General features: G+C 41.5%; 1 protein-coding gene across 4 annotated transcripts in view; it reads right to left on the reverse strand.

Moving 5' to 3' along the window:
• Amot (angiomotin) overlaps window positions 1–22,469 on the reverse strand; it is a 58,370-nt gene that overhangs the window by 20,078 nt on the left and 15,823 nt on the right. For 3 of the 4 annotated variants that reach the window (XM_034486114.2, XM_076918720.1, XM_076918718.1), the window contains 5 exons: window positions 20,676–21,609; window positions 13,964–14,432; window positions 10,148–10,292; window positions 9,723–9,815; window positions 4,943–5,088 (listed from right to left, as the gene is read on the reverse strand). In XM_034486114.2, coding sequence (XP_034342005.1) covers window positions 4,943–5,088; window positions 9,723–9,815; window positions 10,148–10,292; window positions 13,964–14,432; window positions 20,676–21,547 — 1,725 coding nt within the window. In that variant the 5' untranslated portion in view covers window positions 21,548–21,609. The remainder of the gene's footprint in view (window positions 1–4,942; window positions 5,089–9,722; window positions 9,816–10,147; window positions 10,293–13,963; window positions 14,433–20,675; window positions 21,610–22,469) is intronic. The other variant, XM_076918721.1, reaches the window with a different exon arrangement.

Here is a 22,469-nt window from a genome sequence, read left to right on the forward strand (position 1 = left end):
TAAAATTCATAGGAAATAGGAGAAAGAACAGTAGGAAAGTAATCTGATAGAGAACAGAGCAAATCCTCTAAGTCAATCATCTTTTCCACTGCACTTCTGTAATAATTTGAACCCATTCCCAAGAATTTGGCAGATCCCATAACCTCTTCTGACTCAGGAGAATCTGATCCGTACCAATGAATACCATGTGATGGCATCTCTTCCCTCCTTTCAACAACTGTGGGTGTCTTTCAAACTGACTGGTTTTTTTTTTTTTTTTTTTTTTAAAGATAGCGATATACAAAACTAGTTTTAGAGCACCTTAAGCTAACTGTTTATTTCAAGCCTTTATGAGGAAGTTCCTTAATCCATCAGTTTCCCATTGATTTGCAGGATGACAAGTAATAGTGTGTGTGTGTGTGTGTGTGTGTGTGTGTGTGTGTGTGTTTCCCTAGATTTCTTTCTAACTGGCCTGCCTAATCTGTACGTACTTTAATATTCTCATTTGTGAAAAGGTCCTAATACTTGAAAGGTCCCTAGAGGATATGAGACATGTCTGTTGTTGGATATGAGACATGTCTGTTGTTGTGTTTTTCCTCTTTTTTTAAAAACTAGTCCATGTGCATCCCTACCACTGAGCCACATCAACCACTCTCTAAAAATACAAATCAGAGATTAAAACTACAGATGTAGGTAGAAGGAATGAATGCTGACATATACAAACTTCTCAAGGACACTGAAGCTGATGCAGAAGTAAGGTCAGTGTGCCTGCATTATATTTGCTTACTCTCTTGCCTTCCATTATCATCCTTTCTAAAATGTCATGTCTACAGTATATTTTCTCTGCTCTACTCCTGCATACGAGGAGTTTTACGTTGCCCTGTGAGCTTTCAGTAATTGTAGTTCGATCTGATTTAGTTTTACCCGGGTACACTGCTCTAAGTCAGGGTTCACACTGAAGCAATTTGGTAACACTAGCCTGCTATTAGCAAGCTGCCTCTGTCCATTTCCAAAAGGTTATGGTAAAACACCACCTCTGAAAATTTGCTACCTTGGGAATAAAGAAATATACCAGGCTTCTACCTTGGGAATTTAAACTCATAGTGATAAAAAATGGTGTGTAGACATAATTTCTTCTTTTTCAACATGTTGGCTAAAACAGCCAACAATCACTATGAAGAAATCCCACTGTCACGGGCATGAGAAGTGTCATCTTTTGATAAAATGCCTTTCAAATGAATTGATAGTTCATCATTAGAACATCCCAGGAAATGCCTGAGTGCATATGTACTGCATCCTATCAACCCTCTAAGTGCACACATAATTCATACTCTTAGACTTCCACTAACTTAGAACACACTCTAATAACTATATAAGCTTAAACTTCTTAATTAAACTTAAGAATTCCTACTCTTAGACTTCCACTCAAACTTATAGCACATTCTAGCTATTGTATAAACTTAAACTTTGCCCATAGAGTCCAACTGGGTCAAAATTATTGGAGAGTATTAAACATACAAGTGTGTATACAGATATCTTCCTCTATTACCGGGAAGGAGGAAACTGGTGTATTGCCTGGTAGATAGCAAAAATTATCTTTTAGAATAAAACAGACAAAAAGCCTAGCAAAAATCTAGTAGTGAGGGACATAGAAAGATTGGAAAATGCAAGCCCTTAAGAATGCTGGTGGAGATAGAATAAGAGAAGTTAGGTACATTGGGAGAAGTGGCTGAGGTGGCAACAGGACTTCGAAGGTGACATGAGGATCTCAACAATAACACTGTCTAAACCATCACCAGTCACTGTGATTCTGAACACGTGAATACTTTAGCCTTCTCTTCAGTCTGTATAGTGCTCATTCCAGCCCCAAATATGGCTCACTGGCTCTTCCAGCCAGTCCTCTCACCTCCTGCTTTCTCCTCTCCTACACACTGTGCTCATTAAGCAGCTTGCCCTCAGCATCTTCCTGTGCTGGATTTGCCAAGTCTATTTTTCCCACCATCCCTGAAACAATTACCCAAGCCACTGCTTCAACTCTGTATTCTCCTGATGTAGCAGTCGGCCAGAAGCCCGGGCTGACTTGAGTTTTGTGAGAAGATATGCCAGACGTCCATGGAAACTCCCCAGTGAGGTTAACTTTGAGGGGATGGGAGGAAGCTCTCTGTGAATGTGAGAGTACTGTGGTTGCTTTAGGACACAGAGCTCTTTTGACTTGTTGAATCAGCGCCAACTTCAATAAGACCCATGTGTCCCAAAAGGTAAGGGAAAGGGGGAGTAAGGAATGCATCATTTGCCTCCTCTGGCTGTCTGCTACATAGGATGTAGAGTGATTTTTAAGGTCTGTAGCACAGTGACTTGTCAGGCAAAAAGAATCTATTCATCCCCACCCTGATAAAAATATCTCTGTAGGTGTCACGAGACCATACTTCTTAAAGCAATCTGCATTAACTTGGGAAAGATTGCAAGTTATGGCTTTAGGAAAACAGTTCTTGCCTGAGGTGGCCCTTCTGTGGAATGCTTATGAGGGTGACTGCTGAGACCCACAGGAGGCTCATTGGCTTAGAAAAATGAAATGACTGTCAAGGAATGTACCCACGAGAGCTTTCAAGAGGTGAAGGTCCAAAAGAACTCAAGGGTCCTTGAGTCAATACAGTTAATTCCCTGTCATCTTGATGTAATGAAAACTAATTACCTGAGTGCCCCTGAACTAAGAAACCTGAAGAAAATATTTCCCTCACAAAAGGCCTGTTTCGAGAAAGCTCTTGTAAATCTGATTTACTAAATAAGTAAGAGAACAACTCTTTTTTTCCTGGAAAACACTCCAAAGTTCTAAGCAATAAAGAAAACTCACAAAGCCAGACATGAAACACACAATGTGTATTTTACACAGGACACTGGTGCATCTTCCAATGTTATCTCTTTGATTTCCAACATGGCCTTCCTTGAGCCATGTCCACCAAGCATAAAAAGTCTTATCTATCTCTACCTTCTACTCTGCCACTCTGTTTTATGAGACAGGGTCTCACTATGTAACTTGGTCTATTCTGGAATTCAATATGTAGAGTGAGTTAGCCTTGGACTCAAAGAAATCCATCTGCCTCTGACACCCAAAGGCATGTGCCACCATGCCCAGCACAGAAACCACTCATAAGATACAAATAGTCGCTGATTTTGTGACAGAACCACATTAAAGATCCTGTATCAAACTATTACAAAGTTGGTGAATCCTAATATTCTATGTCAAGCAGTTTTAATCCTGAATAACCAAGGCCTCTTGCGGGACTCAATCACATCCTGAAGTAACAGTATGTTTTTAAGATAGAGGACTGAAGAAGTATTATGTTGATTCTCTACCACTTGACATTAACACTTGGGTAAGTCAGGATGAAGAATATCATGGATTACATGGTATTATCTCCTAGGAAACTGTTAACTCACAACCTAACTCCAAACAGTCTTTAAGGCTCAAAAAGAACAGCAGAGCAAATCTGTAAGTCTGGAGACCTCCAGAAACCATGACCATTCTTAGTGAAGGTCAAGTAGTAGGCAATTAATGGAGGCAGGGACGACATTGCTCCTACAAAAGTTATACTGTCTTTAGTCTTGAAAATTACACTTTTATTTTATTTTAGGTTCATAAGGCTTTCAACTTGTAAAATAATGGAGGGTATTACTTCTGTTTTCCAAAAGGTTTTCACTGTACAACTTGGGCTGGCTTTGAATTTGCTTTGTAGCCCAAGGGGTTTTCTAGTATAGATCCATGAAAGGTATTATTTCTCTTAAAACAATTCAAATTTCAAAATAGAATTTAACAAGCTTTTCATTTTTTTTTAGTCCATTTACACTTCATCATCACATCTTTGTTGGAATACACTCATTCCCAAACATTCAAAACATTTAAGAGTTAATTTTACTCTAATGTCATCACAACCAACATCCAGGATTAATTAAGGAGCAGTACAGCAGCAAAGTTCCCTATTTTTCATAGTAAGACAGTTTAGTGTGGCAAGAGAGCATCTTCTACATGGATGCTAATCAGATACATATTTAAATCCTATTCTTAATAGTTCAGAGGCCCTTGTATTTGTCAAGGGACAGCTCCATCAACTCACACAAAGAGCTGACAAATTCAACCACACAAGAACATTCTTTAAAACTGGTCTCTAAGCCACAACAAAGATCTTTACCAATGCATTCTCCTGACATAAACTATAAACTCTCCTTGGGTCTTATTTTTGTCCCAGACCTCTGAAGACTGATTCCATCTCCAAACAGTATTGTAAAATTCAATAGCAAAATATGTAGCTGTCAAGATTCATTTCTGACCTAGGACAAGGGACAGGCTTGACTTTCCATTGAGTATGGGGAGAACAGGACTATTACAATTAGAAGATCATTGGAGGATTTTAAAATATCCAGAATCATTCTATAGTCCTTTGAAAGGAAATGTTTAAGGCTTGGTAAGAAGAGACTTAAAGCAGGGCTAAGGTACTAGGGAGAACTTATGGTATGGAAACAGTTTATTAAATAAATGGAGAATGGAAATTGCCTCCTTTGTAATGACTTCATATTCTGGAGTATGTATGTATATCCCTGTGTATGTACATTTGCATAGATACAATCTATGTCTTTACAATGGAAAAGTCACTAAAAAGTTGTTCTAATTGTTGGTCACAGTCAGAAGCAGAGTACTGTTCATAAAGAAGAAACCACTGAAGAGTTTCTGTCAAGTAGGATAAATAAAATATATTAGAAATAAACAGGAGAAAGAGACTCTGAAACAAAGAAAGTAGAATCCAAACAGCATTCAATCCCTTATCTCTGTTCATAGAAAACTGAACAGCCAAAATCTGTCTCTGTTGGAATTATTGTACACACTGCATATTTAAATGAATGAGAAACGCGGTGCTACGAGTTCCAACTCTCTTACTCTCAGGCTCATATGCTACCTGAGGACACCTACCTCTTCTTCCAGCTTCACCACCTTCGCCTGGGCATTGCTCAATGCCTGGTCTCGGATTTCAATGTGTCGCCTTTGGTCTTCATTGGTAGAGCGGACAGTAGCCAGCTCAGCTTCTAGCTTTTCCTTCTCCCGCTGATTTTCTTTATCTGTGTAGACATGAAATGTCAATAGTGTCAATCCAGAAGCTGAGTCCAAGCCTTAAGTGGGCAAAACTGATAGATCATATATATTACTTGACAGTGTGCACACTCCTGGCACATGGCTAAAAGAATCAAACTTTATAACATCTAGATTTTGCCACTGGATTGACTACTAACTTGTCAGGTAAATAAGAATCAATGGTAAGAAGATATAAAATGTCATGGGAAGAATTAAGCATTACACAAAGAGGAACAGACATGTATGCAGATATACACATACAGGACAGAGTAAGTTCATCTCCTCAGTTTTGTTCTTACAAATTGCCCTTATATTGACAAAAGAGTAAGCAAGCTGAACAAAATTTCTGTCTGTTTCCTATGACAATGTACCAAGTACTCTAAAACCAATACTTCATGAAACAGATACACCTTTAAATCCTACCCCCTTAGCAAGGACATTTTCTGAGATAACGACCATTAGAAAACATGTGCTTTCTAGGGAAAGCCCAATCTAAGAGCATGCCCAATCAAACTCACTTTAGCTCATTGTCTGGTTCTTGTGGAAGCCCAGAGTTTTTAAAAGGAGAATGGGGGAAAGCTGGAAGTCATCTGATATTTTTTCCTACCCTTTCTCCTACAGGACACATTGGGTATGGAAGAAGTGTGAGAAAGAACAGGGAAAAAATTCAGAATCAGAGAAATATAGGCATTCATTTTACCTAAGTAATGCTTAGAACTTTTATAGTAATTAATATGTATTTTGTATATATATGAGCATAAACACATACACATATTTACATGTAGAATGTATAGGCATATATCTACTCATGTATGTATAGGCATGTATCTATGCATGTGTGCATGTATATTCCTGTGTATGTACATTTGCATAAATACAATCTGTCTTTAAAATGGAAGAGTCACTAAAAACTTGTTCTAATTGTTGGTCACACTCAGAAGCAGAGTAACATAAATAAAAATGAAAGAAACCACTGAAGACTCTTTGTCAAATAGGATAAATAAAAGATATTAGAAATGAACAGAGAAAGAGAATCTGAAACACAGAAAATGGAATCCAAAGAGCATTTGATGTCTCATCTCTGTTCAAATAAAACTGAACAATTAAAATATGTAGTAAAATATGTCCCAGGAGATGAGGTAGCAAAATGAAATGGCGTTCATCTCAGCCCTTGAAGGGTAGTTCAATAAATATCACAGCTCTGAGCATTAAATCTATGATTCTCCATTTAAACAGCGTCTTGATTCTAGTTTCTAATCTGCCTTGATCTTCCCTACTTTAACCTGAAAAGCAGTTAGGTCAGTGACCAGCCACGTCTTAATTTTTTTTTAGTAGAATAATAGAACTTCTGGTTTCTAATACCACATGAGAGGAACTTAAAAATTGAGAGTCCAAATTATCCGAGGTTTAAAAGGCTGAATTAAAAAAAAAAAAACAATTGAGGAGAGCTCTATAGAGAGCTCTCAGAAGTGAAGTTCACTGAAGGAGCTTCTGCCCTCAAAGACAGGTGGACAGGGGATCACAATTTACCAAATTAGAATTCCATGAGCAGGGACCATGGAAACCTGAAGCTGATTAGGAAACTCTGAACTATATAATTGATTAATTGCTGGTGGCTCAGTGTGCACAATGTGAGAGCTAATTCCTGGGAGAGGCACTTAGACTGGAACACCCACATTTTTGGAAGTTTTGCCCCCAGGTCTTCAATGCAGATTCTTCTAGAAGATCAGAAAAAAAAAGTGTCCTCTTGTTATTTGCAGCGGGAGGTGGGGGGAGAAGAAACAATTATGAAATATCCCAGAGCATTTTGTTCTTCTCAACGAGGCATGCCCTGCAAAGAATCTTTAACCAGAACCTAACTTATTGGACAATTTTGGATACTAACCAGTCTGGAGAAGGGATAACATTTTAACATGTTCCAGTCTGGAGAAAAAGAAATACCCTGATTCTAGGCCCCTCTGATCCTAGTACAGTAAACAAAAGTAGGGGCTGAGCCACACTTGCAAGGCCCATAGTCCAAAAGCACAGAGTCACTAAAGCTAAAATCTTAATCTCAGGGCTAGATACCATTTAACTTGCCTCACGCTTTATGCCATATCAGGAAGGAATATTGCCCTTAGAACAACAATGCAGGACAAGTGTTATTCAAATACCTGTCTACTGCAGTTCTTAGCCACTATCTAATTCCTACTACTCAACAACAACAATAACCAAATTATTTTTAACTAAAAGACAAAATACACAGCTTTTTCTGCATCAGGACCACACCCAGAGAAGTCAAGAAGGTTGGAATGATCAGATCCTAAATCTGAAACACCTATGAATGATATGCTTACATCTCTAAAAAGAAAAAGTAGAGACGACATGGAAGGACAGGGGAGTTATGTAAGTAGAAAAACGGACATCCTATGAAAGGATAAAAACACTCAATTATGCAAGCACAAATAACAATACTAATCCATATTTCTTAAGGACCCTATGAGATAATGTAATGTATTTAAATGAATGAAACAAAGAATATGATAATCACCACCATTAATGATGAAAGAGTCATAGAGCTTCAAAATATGTCTTTTAATTAAATGTGACTGATTTTGTTATATTTTAACTAATATGACAGCTAAGTGTCACCAGTTCTGTAACAGTAGTAATTTCGTTTCTGAATTTAATATTAAAGTTCAGCAACCTTGGCATATACAGTATGTCTCATGTTTTCCAGGTACCTCTCCTGTGACCTAGGACAACCCTCATGCCAGAGACTCAAAGTTGGAAGTGGAGGTGGTCTTCCTTTGAAGACCTTGAACATTATCTCCACAATGCCAGCTTCCCACAGATGCCTATCTGAATAGATGTACCTTGAAAAGAAATGAACATTTACTGGCCACTCATTACACAACAGGCACTGTGCTAGCTTAATCCTCGGAACAAGGATATGAGGCATTATTCTTCACTTCTCTATTTTGCATATGAGGAAACAAGACCTGGAGAGTGAACCCGACTAACTTGCAAGAGCTCCTGGAAAATGAGGGGTGGGTTCCATACTAGAGCTAAGTAAGGTACCCAGCTGCCTCCTGGCTTGAACTGCTTCTGTCTCACTGAGGTTGCTGGAGTGAGTGCACTCCCAAGGAAGGGTTTTTAAAGAGCCTTCTTTCTTTCTGTTACAATTCCCATCTTTTAGGGCCCCTTGGATGCCCAAGGGCACAAGAAATAAAGGGGTCAAAAAGGCATGCATGCTCTTCTCCACCTAGTTTTAGAACCACTGACAGTATGACACCCTGCTATTAATGTAATTCCACTTAGTAACTAACTGAATTTTATAAACCCATGGCAGAGCTCTGAGAGTACCTGAAATACCATTTCTTCACACAGAGTAGTACAAACTAGAAGATCCAGGGCAAGAATCCATATGTCTTGTTTTATTCTGGGAGGCCGCCACCGTCTTCCTGCCACCGAATTAGCTTCCAGGGTAACAGTGACACCACAAAAGCAACTTCACAATTTACCCTGGGTTCTGATGACACCAGAAAAACAACATTCCTAGCTCTTAAGAGTCCTGACAAAGGAACAGGAGGCTCAGGGCCAAGAGGAAGAAAAACTGTTGTGAGGCCAGAGTACAACAGAGCAGCCCAGGCAGGGAAGGGAATATTGTAAATGAAGATCAAACAGACTTGTAAAAGCTAACTGGAAACTGCACAGAAGGACATGAAAGGGTCATTGGGAGTCCCAGCAAAAATAGAAGAGACTGACAAGTCCCCAACTAGGACTTCAGTGGGAGTTGCACTGAGGGAGGCTGGGGTGGTGGTGGTGGGGGGGGAAGCCAAGCTTAGGCATCTGTAGAAACAAGGACAGTTCATCTGTTCTCAACCCAATTCATTCTCCCAGTGGACTCCATCTACTATGAAGTTTTTATTGCTGCTTTTATTATAGCAATTGGAAAGAATTAGGCATTGTCTAGCTGGGTGGAGACCATTAGGGACTCGATAAAGAGGAGGATTAATTCATTGTTACAGTCTGAGGAGTATTTCCAAACAAAGGAAACACTATTATGAGGAAAGCCCAGCTCTGCCCAGTTCCATACCCTCCAACTCTGTAATCAGAACCATGAGTTCAGGTCATAGCCAAGGCTTTTCATTCTCTGGCTATCGGACAATCTGCCACTGGGTAATACTATGACACAGCAATAAGTGTTTAATAGGTGAACCCATGGTATAGGCTGGGGACTTCAAACATTAATCATTATCCACTATGTTCATCCCATCTACCAGAGCCAGCATATGGAATCGCCTACAATAATCCCTTTGGCATTATTGAGGACAATATTCCCTAAGGTCTTTTCTTCAGCTAGCCTTGACAATGGCAGGAATTCTAATGGGTTTTATCTGACTGAGGATGGAGAACACTCCTTTGATGTGACTAGAGTTGTGACAGAACCGTCTTGATCTTTCAGGCACTAAGAGGAAAAAGATATTCATTCTCTCCTGGTTGTTCTAGAAGGCTAAAGAGAAGAGCCAGGCAATATTTTCATAAACTTTACCTCTCTCCATACCTGCAACATTTTCAGACCAGTTACTACTACTATGCACACATTCATTCTGCCTGCCTCTGGAGTTTGCAGACTTACGTTTGGCAAAGAGCTGAGAGATGGTCTTCCTGGTGTCCTCGGACCCCTCGTACTCCTTCTCTGCCAGCTGCTTGTTGGCAGTCTCTAGACGGTCTGTGGAATGTGAAGACAATTAACGTACCTGCTCTTTGCCTTCTAAATGCTGGCCTTTGGCAAAAGTCAGCATCTTTATTTTATTTTATTTTATTTTATTTGACAAACGGGTGGGTGACACAGTCCCAAATTTTCAAATGTGAATCTTAAAGTCATACTAGGGCTACCCTAAAGCAAGGGCCACATGTAGGGGCACGTGCTTTGATCCCCACTGCCTGGGAGGGAAAAGCAGGGCAACTGTGGAATGCAAGGCTGACATGGACTGTGTTGTGAGTCCTAGGCCAGCCTGAGCTATGGAAAGAGACCCTGTCTTAAAAACACTTGTTGCTCACCTCGCAGATCTCGGTTGAAGTCGTGCATCCTTCTAATCTCGCCTTCCAGCTTGTTCCTCATGGCTTTCTCCAGAGTCTCTCTTTTGGAAGATGACTTCACCAAGTTCTCATATGCCTCTGAGACCCGCTGGATCTCTGTCTCCACCTTAACAGAAAAAAGGGAAGAAAGATGCTATTCATCAGTTTAGAACCATACATGCAACTCTTCAGCGGCATCTTCTTTCAGATTGACTCTAAGCTCAGTAAATGACTCAAATGCTTTCTGGGATTTCCTTAGGACAAAAGCAAAGTCTCTCTTTCTCCATAGAATAGATTTCATACAGGATTTTAATTTCTACGTTATTTTCTGCTTCTAATTCCTACATTATTTTCTGGTTTGGAAAATATTATTATGTATTATCTAGCAATAACTTCCTTTTGAAGCCCTCAAAGGACTTCTATGCGGTTCTCTCATTTTGTCCTGACATCTGTCTAGGCAATTTGCCCAATTTTAGTATAAAAGAGTACTTAAATTATCTATCCCAAGCGTAGAGAGTAGGTAAACTACCTATCCCAAGTACAGACCAACAGCAAATATAAGCCCTAAACCCCCCAATTGTCAGCCTCCTTCAGTATAATTCAATTCACTCTCACAACTATTTAATCAAGGGTCAAATTGTTAAGAAGATCTGATTAAACTGTGATCCGTGCAAACCAGAGTGAGAACATGCACATTATCCGTGCCTCCAAGGAACTTTCAGTATAATTAAGTGAGAGAATATAGGACAAACTACAGCTTTAAGAAAACAAGGAATAACAATATAAAGCTAAAAGAAGGAGCAAAATTTTTCCTGGTTGGGGGAGGGGAGAAAATAATTTCAGGGAGAGATGGCATTTAGAGTCGGATCCTGAAAGCTGGATTGGATTTCAATGGGCAGAGGTGAGTGGAAGGGTATTCTATTCTGAGTAAGCAAATGCATTCCCAGAATGACCAGGAGTCTAATCTGGCTGGACACTGTGTGGTAGCCACAGGGAGGCTACAGGGATGTGGCTGTGAAGATGGACCGAAGTCAGGTCATAAAATGGTTTTAAATGTCAGGCATTTGGATTTTATCCCAAGTCACCATAGTCAGTGGGGAACTAGTACAAATTTCCAGCTGAAATTCAGGATCTGTGTTGTTTTATGACACCTCTCTGCAAATCTTATAAAATGAGAAGAAAAAAAAAAACCAAAAACAAAGACTCTTGTCCAGAAGTAGACAGAACCAGGAAGAAAACAAGAAATTAGACTCCTGAGTCTTGCGACCAGTACAGCTCTGGTGCATGTGTAATAACCGCAGAGTTTATTTGCATATAATTTGTATAAGACAAATAAACCCCATGGCCTATTAAGCAATTTTCAAATTAAGTCTGACTCCTCCAACCACTCTGCATTTCTTCTCAGTTTTCCACTCTTCCTGAACAAAGCTCAGGGTGCTTGGGGGGGGGGGGGGTGAAATAAACAGGTGCCCCAATTGATGGTGGGGGAGGGGAGGGAGGATTTCAATCAACTCCAATTCCAGCTGCCCCCATCTTCAAAATCCTGCTGGAGACAGGACTGCCTGCAAACAAATGAGGCTTACACCACTGAAAAGAGCAGACTTGAAAGTGTTTTTCTCCTTGCAGATGGCACCAAGATAGCAGCACAGAAGGTGAAAACTGGTGAATGGCATTTAGAGACAAGCTCCTGCCGGGCCTGCAGGCTTGGTGGAGCTTTTGCATGAAATTCAACTGCTGGAGAGGAGAAAAGAAACACTTCCTTTTGAAAGAGCAAGCAGGCCGGGTGGTGGTGGTGTGAAGGAAGCAGCCAAGAGCAAGTGAGGCTTCCTACTTAGACAGCCCAGAAGGCCACACCTAAGAAGACAGTCCCTTTTCTCAAAGTGCACAGCCTGCTTGTGAAGGATCTGGTGCTAAACGTTCCCCTTCCCCTCGTGGAGAGATACTGTCCCCTTGCAAAGAGCTATGTGATGAAGCCACAGAGAAGGGCAGATCCACTGGTTGGGCGTGTCTGATGGAAGAGGTGAAAGAGAGGGAGAGGGAGTGCCCATGGGTTTCCAGACTTGCTCATTCTACTTTCTGTGCTTTACTTTCTGTTTCATTTTTCCCTCTAGCTCTACCATCTGGTGTGCATCTTATTTTCCCTGCTTTATTTTCTTCTTCTCCCCTACCTGTCTCTACCTCAACCTTGGCTTACACAGTGCTTCTGCAGCCACTCCAGCTATGATGATTGTACTTCCCTGACGGATTTCTGCCCAAAGAACAAACAATCAACAAAATTCCTATTCTGCTACCTGCACTAGTTTCCCAGCCCAGCTCCTGGTGTCTATCATCAGGGAGCCTTTGGCAAGGAAGATCTGAGCTCAGTCACCACGGGTGATAGTGTCAAAGAGGCCAGGCCAAGGCAAATTAAAAGTAAGAGGAGGTCTACTCAGCCGAATGGGGTTTCTAGTCAATGAACAACATCTGTAGACAGCATGAAGGTGATGTGAGTGAGGGGTATCAAGACAAATAATAGCTTTCAATCCAGTCTAAGAACCACCTGACCAGATTTAAGGAAAGTGGGAAAGAGTATATATGTGTGTGTGTGTGTGTGTGTGTGTGTGTGTGTGTGTATCACGTAACTATGGAAAAATAAGCCCTCTTCTCCTTTAGGTAAAAGATCTGATGTCAGTGAATTCTCAGCATCATGATGGTCCCTGGACCTTGCATTCCTAAAGACAGAGCTGCTGAACAATACACAAGAACCGTCTCTCTGTCCCCACCTTCAGCCTCACCTTCCCGGAACAGTTTGCAAGGAGATCATGCCACATGAACTCCCTGATGGACAAATGCTTCAAAAAAACTGCACAGCCATAACTCGCTAAGAGCCACTAAGGCAAGAAACTAAGGTTTGGGCCTTGGGGGGTGCTGTTAAACAGCTGCAGCAGACAGTGGATGTGGGGGAAACAGGGAAAAATGGGAACTGGGGACACCTTTTTTCTTCCTTAAATTTCCTCTGCCTATGGCTGTCTGTCACCTGTCACCCAGCTGTGATGCTAAGACCCTTTGTGTGTGCTTCAACACACACACACACACACACACACCAGAGAAAGAGAACAGATGTTGAACTGGATCTGTGGTCAAAGAGCAAAGCAAAAGCAGGGAGGAGGGCCAGTATCAAAAGAATTAAGAAGAGAACTCCCACAAGGAAAAGCACTGTCAGCCTTTTCATAAACCATACAAAATCTCAGCTGGTGGGATTTTTCTAGTAACTATGTACTATGGCTTTATATTTTTGAGGCAAAAATCATGTGGGGAAACCATAATCAAGACAAAAGGCCTTTAAATGCTCTCAGGTTTTTTCCACAAACAGAAATAAATTCTTTGTGAAGAACTATCTCTGATGACTTTTTGAATAAAATAATAAACTAAATTTTCTAGGATTACAGATTCTGAGAAATCAATAGTATATTTCTTTTAATAAAAATGTAAAATGTTACTCCTCTTAAAAGAAAAAAGGGTGCCAAAAAACTTCCATAGTGAATATACATAATAGTACATAATACATTGCTCACTCATTTAAAATTCCTATAAAAATTTCACCATGAAGCTCATTGTTTTATATAATTAATATATGATAATAAAAAGAGAAAAAACTTAGTTATCGTAGACAGACAAAGAGTTTTTTCTAAAGTTTGACCAACATCAGAAGAAGAATCTCAAGGATCTACCCACACAGATGAAACCTTTAGACAGGCATTTAACAAGTCCCACTAGTAAGAATCAAAGACTTGAACTGAGCCTCTTGGGGAGCCATACCTTTTGCAGTCTTGCCACTTTCTCATAGCATCCATCCAACTCCTGCCTCAAGTTGCGATTCTCATCAGAGAGTATCTCAACCATCTGCTGAGCTCTAGAGACGATGGCAAAAGGGTCAGCTGGCATGGGCTGATAAGAAGCAGACTGCTGAGCCCGAGGCATAGCTGAGTAGGCTTCTCCTGGCTGCTGTTGCTGTTGCTGCTGCTGCGCTGAAGTCAGACTGGGCTGGGAGTGACGGTAGTGGTCCCCCTGATGACTCTGATTCGCCAGAAGATGCTGCTGATGCCTTGGCAGGTGAGCAGAGTGATCACCTTGGTTGGAGACCAAGGCGTGTTGACCAGGAGACAATCTAGTGGATGGTGGAGACTGCAGCAAAGGCAAGCTGGAAGCCCCAGCTGTCAAGGAAGACGTCGGGCTATGAGGCTGAGAGTTCCTGGCTGACAAAGACAGAGAGATGTCCTGTGTTGCCCTGAAAAACACAAAAATTCAAACTCTGATTAAATTCACCCCCAAGGCACAAGGAGTTATCCCCCCCCCAAAAAAAAAAAACAGGGAAAATGAGAAGCAGGCAGAGTTAGATCCCCACCGACAACCTCTAGAGTTCCTTCTTACCGAGACATTTTGTTGACTCTGTCCAACTGCTACCGCTCACTAGCTATGCTCTTCTTGGATATGAAACCAGATCACTTCTGAGGTAAGTATGAGACTCTTAAGATGACTATCTCCACATTCATTGCTCACTCGTTTAAAATTCCTTTTGTACAAAGTAATGCTCATGTGGCTGACTGAAAACTGAACCTGTCTGAAAAAACTGTATGTATGCAACCCATCACATGCAGAGACTTAAATGTAAAAAATGTTTACTGGCTTTCTTCAAACAGTCATTCCACTGCCTTTCATCTTCCCACCTGTGACTACCTTGGAGAATTCCTACACTCAAGAATTACTGAAGGATATGAAGACATTTCTTGAGTTTAAAGACACCAAATAATTACTGCTCATCCCACTTTTAATAATACAGGAGTATTATTATTATTAATCCCACAATTTAATAATACAGGAGTCGGCACTATGAAGGCTTGGCGACACAATCAACACCATCATACTACTTGATACACTGAATCACAACATTCCAAAATTAGAAAGGCTTTAAAGAAATTATTATAGTGGACAGAGTGAAACAAAGACCCAGGGATGGAAAAAGATGTGCTGAGGATTAGGATTAAGGCGAAAACACAGGCCTGAAGGGTGTAAGGCCCCGAGTCCTGTCCTGAAGGAAACAGAAAGAGACAGAAACAGAGAGATTGGGGAGAATTAAAGTGAGTTAGCAGTAAAATCCCAGTCCCATCTTATGGCTCCACTAATTTCTGAGCAGCGCTGCACAAATCTCTGACTTATTGCTTGTAGAATGTTTCAGAAAGAATACTTTGGTACAGTGATTTTGGATACCTAATTACCAAACACAAAAAGTCTCTAAAATCCCAATAAAGGAACTTCAGAGACTTTTGTCACTGTGTACTAGCTGTGCAACCTTGTTCAGTTACTTAATATAGAAGTTTGAGAGGCGGTTCAGTGGTTACGATGTGACTGCTCTTTCAGAGGACCTAGGTTTGATCTTGGACCCACAGAACAGCCATGTTCCATCAGATTGTTGCATTCTGGTGGGTATCAGGCATGCCTGTGTAGCAGACATATATGTCATATATGTCATATATGTCAGCAAATTACCCAGACATATAATTTTTTTTAAGTTACTTTATCTTCTGGGCATGGTGGCACACGCCTTTAGTAGCAACACAGGAAAAAGCAGAGACAAGAGTTCAAGAGCAACCTGGTCTACATAGTAAGTTCCAGAGAGGCAGGGCTGCAAATGAATTGCAAAAATACTGAGACCTTGACACGTTTTGACTCTATAAGAATTATAGCTTCTTATCTACCAGTGAGATACGTTGGCCTTGTTATTATCTTTGAGATGAACTAACCTGTTAATCTTTGTGCTAATTTGCATAAAATTCTTGATAGAAGTTGGACAAATAACCAGAAGCAATTAACTTTTCACCACCAGTCCAAACACTCTAACACATTTCTCTTCCATACACTCCAGTCACCAGCATCCAAAATCTCCTCCCTGTACAGGCTGTTTACAACAACCAAATCATTGCAAATATTGGCTTACTGACTCATCCAATGACCTTGATACTCAGAAAAGTATTCAAACCTGTTTAGATGCTAGGGTCTGTCCCACAGTCCCATATGTGGCTCTAGCATACACATATTTGTCCAATTGTATACATATGTCACTGGAAATAATTGTTTAATATTGAAGAAATCATACAAACAACTTGTGTATAGAAGACATGGCAAGCTATTAAAGACTACAACTGGAAAGCTGGTGCCATACATAACTTTTCTTTCCAAGAGCTGAAAACACTCAGTTGTTCTAAAGCCAGGGAGCAGCTTATGAAAATACTAGGTGAAGGGTTCCCATGTTTCTATTCTGTGGACCTTCAATTTCCATACAGGTCAAAACAACTACATGTTCTCTTTCCAAGAGCTGTTTTAATTAACTTTCAATATAGAGTTAGAATTTCCTGGGATTTGGGAGGAAGCAGAGGGCTTTGAATCTCGTGGGCAGAAAGAGGGTCTTAAATTTCATAGTCTCCAATCCTGCTTTAACAGTTTTAAGAGGAAAGAAATCACTTCACTATCTTATGCCTCTGTTCTTGGGATATGGAAGCTTCGGAGATGTTCTCTCTAAAAGACTGAACACACAGTTTCAAACTGAGCACACGCTTTGAAACTGGGTTAAAGGGCCTTTCTCTAAACAGGGAGGCATCTACCTCCCTCCTTCCTGAGGGTTGAATGGCCTGTCAAGGCCTGGACAGTGCACAGCTTCTCAGGGGTCTAGGGAACCATACTGAAAGGTTTCCGGAAGGTCTCTAGGGTCAGATAAGCCCAGGATGAAGATAAGCAAAAACAAAGCAGCTGGCCCTTGATTCCCCAGGCTACAAAAGGAAGCAGAACACTGTGGTGTTGAAAAATCCTTCAGTCCTTCACTGGCAGATTCGCAAACAAGCAAGGGCTTGAGTAGTTGGGGGGCAGGGGGGCAGAGTAGAAACCCTCCAGGCAAAAGACATCCATCTGGGTTCTAGCATCTGCCCACCATCAAAAGTCAGGACAATGTTAACACTGGAATGAGGTTCCCTCTGAGAACAGGGGGCTCTGGGAAGAATATATGTATTGGGGAGAACCATGGCAATCTGTCAGGGGAAACAAAAACACACTGAAGAGTAAATAATAAAAGAAAGAGTAATGACAGTAATAAAGGGGCAGACAGGAAAGCAGAAAGGAGAGAATTCTACAGGTTCTCCCACCCCACAGCAGCTGGAATCGCTCCTCACTGACATAGCTTACTGGGAACAAGAAGCCACCACCAGGAGACAATAGAATCACATGATCCCATGGACAATCTGGTCTGCCTTTCTGCCTGTTCTCCCAAACTCTGTGTTCCTTCCTAAGACTCATGGGTTACTAGTGTTCTACCAAAGAGAGGACTTGGCTATCTATGCTGGAGACAACTCCTCCAAAAAGTAAGACAGGACATATTCTCAAAGAGAACTTATAAAGACAAAAGGGGAAAGTAAAACACACACAAACACACAAACACACACACACATGCAGAGCAAACACAGACCTTTCCACCCTGCTATTTCCATGACTAGGGTCCCCATCCTCCTCTGTCACTCTCACACACACACACCTGCCAATAGGAGTGCAAACTCACACACGTGCAAGCTCTCCCCGTCCTCCAGCATACACTTTCAGAGCAGGTGCCACCAACAGCCTATAAGCCAACTTCTCACCACTGAAATGGTGCCTCTCCCAGGCTCTGTGACAGTGAATGCGAATCATGGAGCAGCTTGTAAATAATTCCGAACTGTTCCAATTGCACAAGGAGCTCTGTTCTGAACTACAAATTTAGGTCACCCTCAGATTCTGCTCAAAGAGCATTTCAAGAAACCTCAAAGCTGGGCATGATTTCAACAATTGAAAAGGGGGTGCCTGCTTTAAAAACAGAAATAATTTAATTTTTTTACAAGCACTTGATCAGTGTCTAAACCCAGGATGGACAAAAGGTTCAGCACTTCGAAAGACAAAGATTTAGACATTAAAAAAAAATTTTTTTCACATGGTTTGGCCTTGTTTCCCATCTGGAGTTCTGAGCATTTATACTATTTATTTAGGTTTTTTTTTAAGTAGGGAGGAGGGCATGGGAATGATGAGGTAATCAAAAGAAAATCAACATTTCATTGACTTTTTGAAGGCAAATGAAAATGACATCTTCTTTTAACAGAAGTTTGTTAAAAAAAAAACTTTTCATATCTATCTATCTATCTATCTATCTATCTACCTACCTATCTTTCTATAAGCTACAGTTACTTGGGAAGATACTCACTTGCCATAAAGGACATTAAGGAGGAAATGTGTCTCTACCTAAAAGCAGTAGACTTTTGGGAAGATGTTGGACGGCCTCCTTTTGCCAAAGATCTGTGCCACTCCCTGGACCCAGTGCATGCAAACAGTTTGTCTGATGTAGACCCAAACTCCACAAGGAACACTTCGAACTAACGACAATTTTATTATCCATTTAGAATATCAATCACACTGTTCCTGTCCTATAGCCAGTCAACTGTTGGCATATGTCTGTGTCAAAATACTTCCCAAGGGCGGTGGGAGGAGTTCAGAGGTAGGATATTTGTTTAGCATGCTCGAGGCCCTGGATTAGATGCCTAGCACCTTGGCCAAACCCAAAAACAAACAAACAAGACAGAAAACAAAAACAAAGGCAGGTCAGGAAGGGCTCTGTAGTTTCAAGGCACAGAAATGGAGTGAGATTCACAGCTAATTTAGAAGGAAGGAGAAAATAGACCTATCTTCCTATAAAATGTGTGCAGCTTAATTTCTTTGGTTGTTTAATCAGTATGAGAAGGAAAAGCCCCCTCTTTGTCTCATTATTTATTTAGGCAGATCAAAGAGCTTTTCCATCTCACTTCAAACACTGTGGGAGTCATTTCAGATCACAAACAATACTGGTGAATGAGTTCAGAAAATAGCTTTCCTGGGAAGGAGGGGCCATGTGCTGAGCGGGGCCTTGGCTTCAGCTCCACACCACAGCCAACAGACTCTTCCACAAGGCAACAGATCAGACGTCAGCCCATCTCCAGGCCAGAATGAAGGGGAGACAGTGTTTCAGATGCTTCCATACTGAAAAGCAAAACAAAAGCCCTGGGCTTCCTTGACATTTTCCTAGCTTGAATGGATTTTCACTAAGCTATGCAGTCAGAGGGTGCTTCGGGCTCTCCCTGGATCTTCCATTTCACTGGGCAGATGGGAATAGGGTTCTTGCACTAGTTGAAAGCTGAATGCGCCTGTTCTGATCCCATTTCCTGTTCTGAGAAAATTATCAAAAATTAAGCTTTTGTTTTCTGGAAGCTTCTGTCTTCTGGAAGCTTCAGAGGATCTTGCAAAGGGTTAAGAAATCACCCTGAGTTAAGAAGAGAAAAAAAAAAAGCAGTCCTAAACCGGTAAAGCAAGGGGAGGAGGTTAAAATGAATTGCCTCTGGAAAAAAAAAAAAAAAAAAAAAAAAAAAAAAAAAAAAAAACAGGACCTGGGGGTGGTGAAGAAGAAAAACCAGGAAACTCTAAGTGACTTCTCTGACCTCCGCCCTACCCCACCCCAAGTGCCTTATCTCCTGAGTCACCACCTGCAAGCCAGGAGGTTCTTTCCCAAATGAGTGAGTAGACACAGGAGACAAAGAGGAAGATACCAGTGATATCACTGTCTTGGACTGCGAGCCACCTGGGGCTTCAACCCTTCTGGACACCCATCATTACCTACCCTTCTCCCCCGGGGAAGAGGCCAGGATACCATGCATAACTGTTGCCATTTCTGTCATTAGTTTAACCCTTTCCCTGTACCATGTCCTGAAAGTCCAAATGGTAAAAATACGAATAATATAAAAAAATGAGAGGATCTGGTGGGTCGTGAAAAGGACAATGGGTACTGACTGACTAAGAAGTAAGTATACTTAGAAAGAAGGAAAGACACAAAACAGAAATGGTCCACATCCATTGGAGGAGATATCTGGAGGAACTTCTACGGAGATAAAGTGAATTTAACCTAGATGCTTAAAAACATGAACTGGGTGCGGGCAGCTACCTAACAAACTCTCAAGAAAAACCAAGAAGCAGCTCAGACATTTCCCGAAACTGGACGTGAAGTTCAAGGCGAGAAACATTCTGAACCTGCATATGTCTATCATTCTTCTTCCACCAACAACCAGTATCTCCCTGACTATTTAGCATCAAAAAGTATTCCAATAATTCTCTGAGAAAGTACAGACAACAGGAAACAGATAGATCGATACACACAAAAGTTATTTGTGAAATCATAGGAGTGATTTGATGATTTGCTTCTGCTTTTTAAGGAAGGCCCCAAGAACTCAGAAGATGAGAAGCACTGACCACTTTTCCGCAGGCCTAGAAGGTAAGAGAGCAAATCAGTAGGAAAATAAAGCATTGCTCCTCCCTTCAGCCACTAGATAATTCGTTGAATCAAAACACCTGCCCGTTCCTTCCCTTAAGATCCAGCAGACAGCAGAAGAGGCTGATTGGGGATGAGGCCAGGAAATGACAGAAAGGGAACTCTTACCTGGCTGCCCCATACTCAGGGGGGTGCTGATACCTCATCAGTTGCCCCTCTGTTCTCCCTGGCTGGTTCAGGCGATGCTCACTATAGAAGTGCCCTGGCTCTTGGGACTTGCACACTACAGACTGGGATGGCACGCCCTTGAAAGGATATTCTGGTGGGGGGCCTCGGTGTTCCATGCCCTTCAGACTATGTTGACTTGGAGGTGGCCCTTGGGCCTTGTAGAATTCACTGGAACTGGTGGGATTCTTGTAGAGGTCATTGGGTTGTGGTGGGGAGAGAGGAGCACTGGTAACAGGTGGGTGGGCTTTAACTCCACTGGTAGCCAATGACATCTGCATCAGTCTTTCGCTCAAGGATCGGACATGCCCTTGCTTAAGATCTCTAAGGCCTTCATCTTGGTGCATCTTCCCAGGAGTGAGTCGCTGGACTGATGGGCGTCCCTCCGTTCTCATCTTCTGGTTAGTGACTCCTGTGACATAGAAAGCAGCCCCAACACTAGCGTGCTGCTGGCCTCTGAAGTACTGGGACTGGACCTTGGCTTCTTCATAGGTTGGGAGTTCTTCGTTATTCTGCATTCGAGGGGACAGCTGCTTCTCCATGACTCCGTTTTCTGACTGGATTTCCTGACCCTGGGGTTCTTGGCGAGCAGGGTGTGCCACAAGCTGTTGGTGGTGATCCTGGGAACTCAATACATCATTCTGAGGGCCTGGGTTCCCACTGCCAGTGGAGAATGGAGAGCTATTCCCTGTGGCTTGCTGGTGGATGGCAAGCAGACTGCGGTTCTCACTGGGATTGCCATAGCGAAGCTGCTCTTGAAGCAGACGTTGCAATACCGTTGTTCCTCCGCTTGGCTGATCTTCAGAATTTCTCATCTCTATAGCTGGCGGTGCTTTGTGAAGAGAGAGAGAAATTGGGCACTTGGGCTGCCCTTGACCTGGGAAGGGGAAACAGGAAGCTTAACATCCAGCTGATGTATAAATCAGTCCTCTAAGGGGGAAGAAAAGGTGGTCTTTGAAGGTGAGGAATCCATTACAGAAACAAAACAGAGAAGTGGATTCATAAATCATAGATTAATTCCATGATTATTGTCTTTACCACTGATATGTTGAAGAACATTTAGCCAAGAAACTGTTTTCTCTTTTCTTTTGATTTAAACATCCTGACTTAATTTCAAAAAGGAAGAGGCCAACAAGGGACAGTCAAGTAGGGTGATCAGAGGGGGCTCATCTCTCTGTACTCTGTTTAAATTAAAAATACAAACCCTATGATTATGGAGGTGCAGACAGAAAAGTGGACAAAGCTACCCCCTCCCCCGTAAGCATTTATCAAGCAGTTTCAGCATGTGACCAGAGAAATAAAATACAAAATAATAACTTAAATAAATAATGGGTAAAAAGAGCTTAGCTGGCACCAGGTATAATGGAACCTGCTTTGGTGTTAAGTTTCTCTCAGATTGCTTGTAACTCCAAAATATAATCTTAAAAAACTTTTTAATTAAAAATGCCACTGTGTAGTGGTGGCGCACGCCTTTAATCCCAGCACTTGGGAGGCAGAGGCAGGCGGATTTCTGAGTTCCAGGCCAGCCTGGTCTACAGAGTGAGTTCCAGGACAGCCAGGGCTACAACAGAGAAACCCTGTCTTGAAAAAAAAAATGTCATTGAACAAATGTTACTGACACTCTTCTCTTTAAGCCATCAAAGGATAGATATGAAGACAGTTTGCTGCTGATGTTGGGTAGCACAAGTTGATTTGAAATATTTCTCTGACAACATTTAGAAACTGAAAAAAAATCAA

Source organism: Arvicanthis niloticus, chromosome X (genome assembly GCF_011762505.2).
Source record: "Arvicanthis niloticus isolate mArvNil1 chromosome X, mArvNil1.pat.X, whole genome shotgun sequence".
Taxonomy (NCBI): Eukaryota; Metazoa; Chordata; class Mammalia; order Rodentia; family Muridae; genus Arvicanthis; species Arvicanthis niloticus.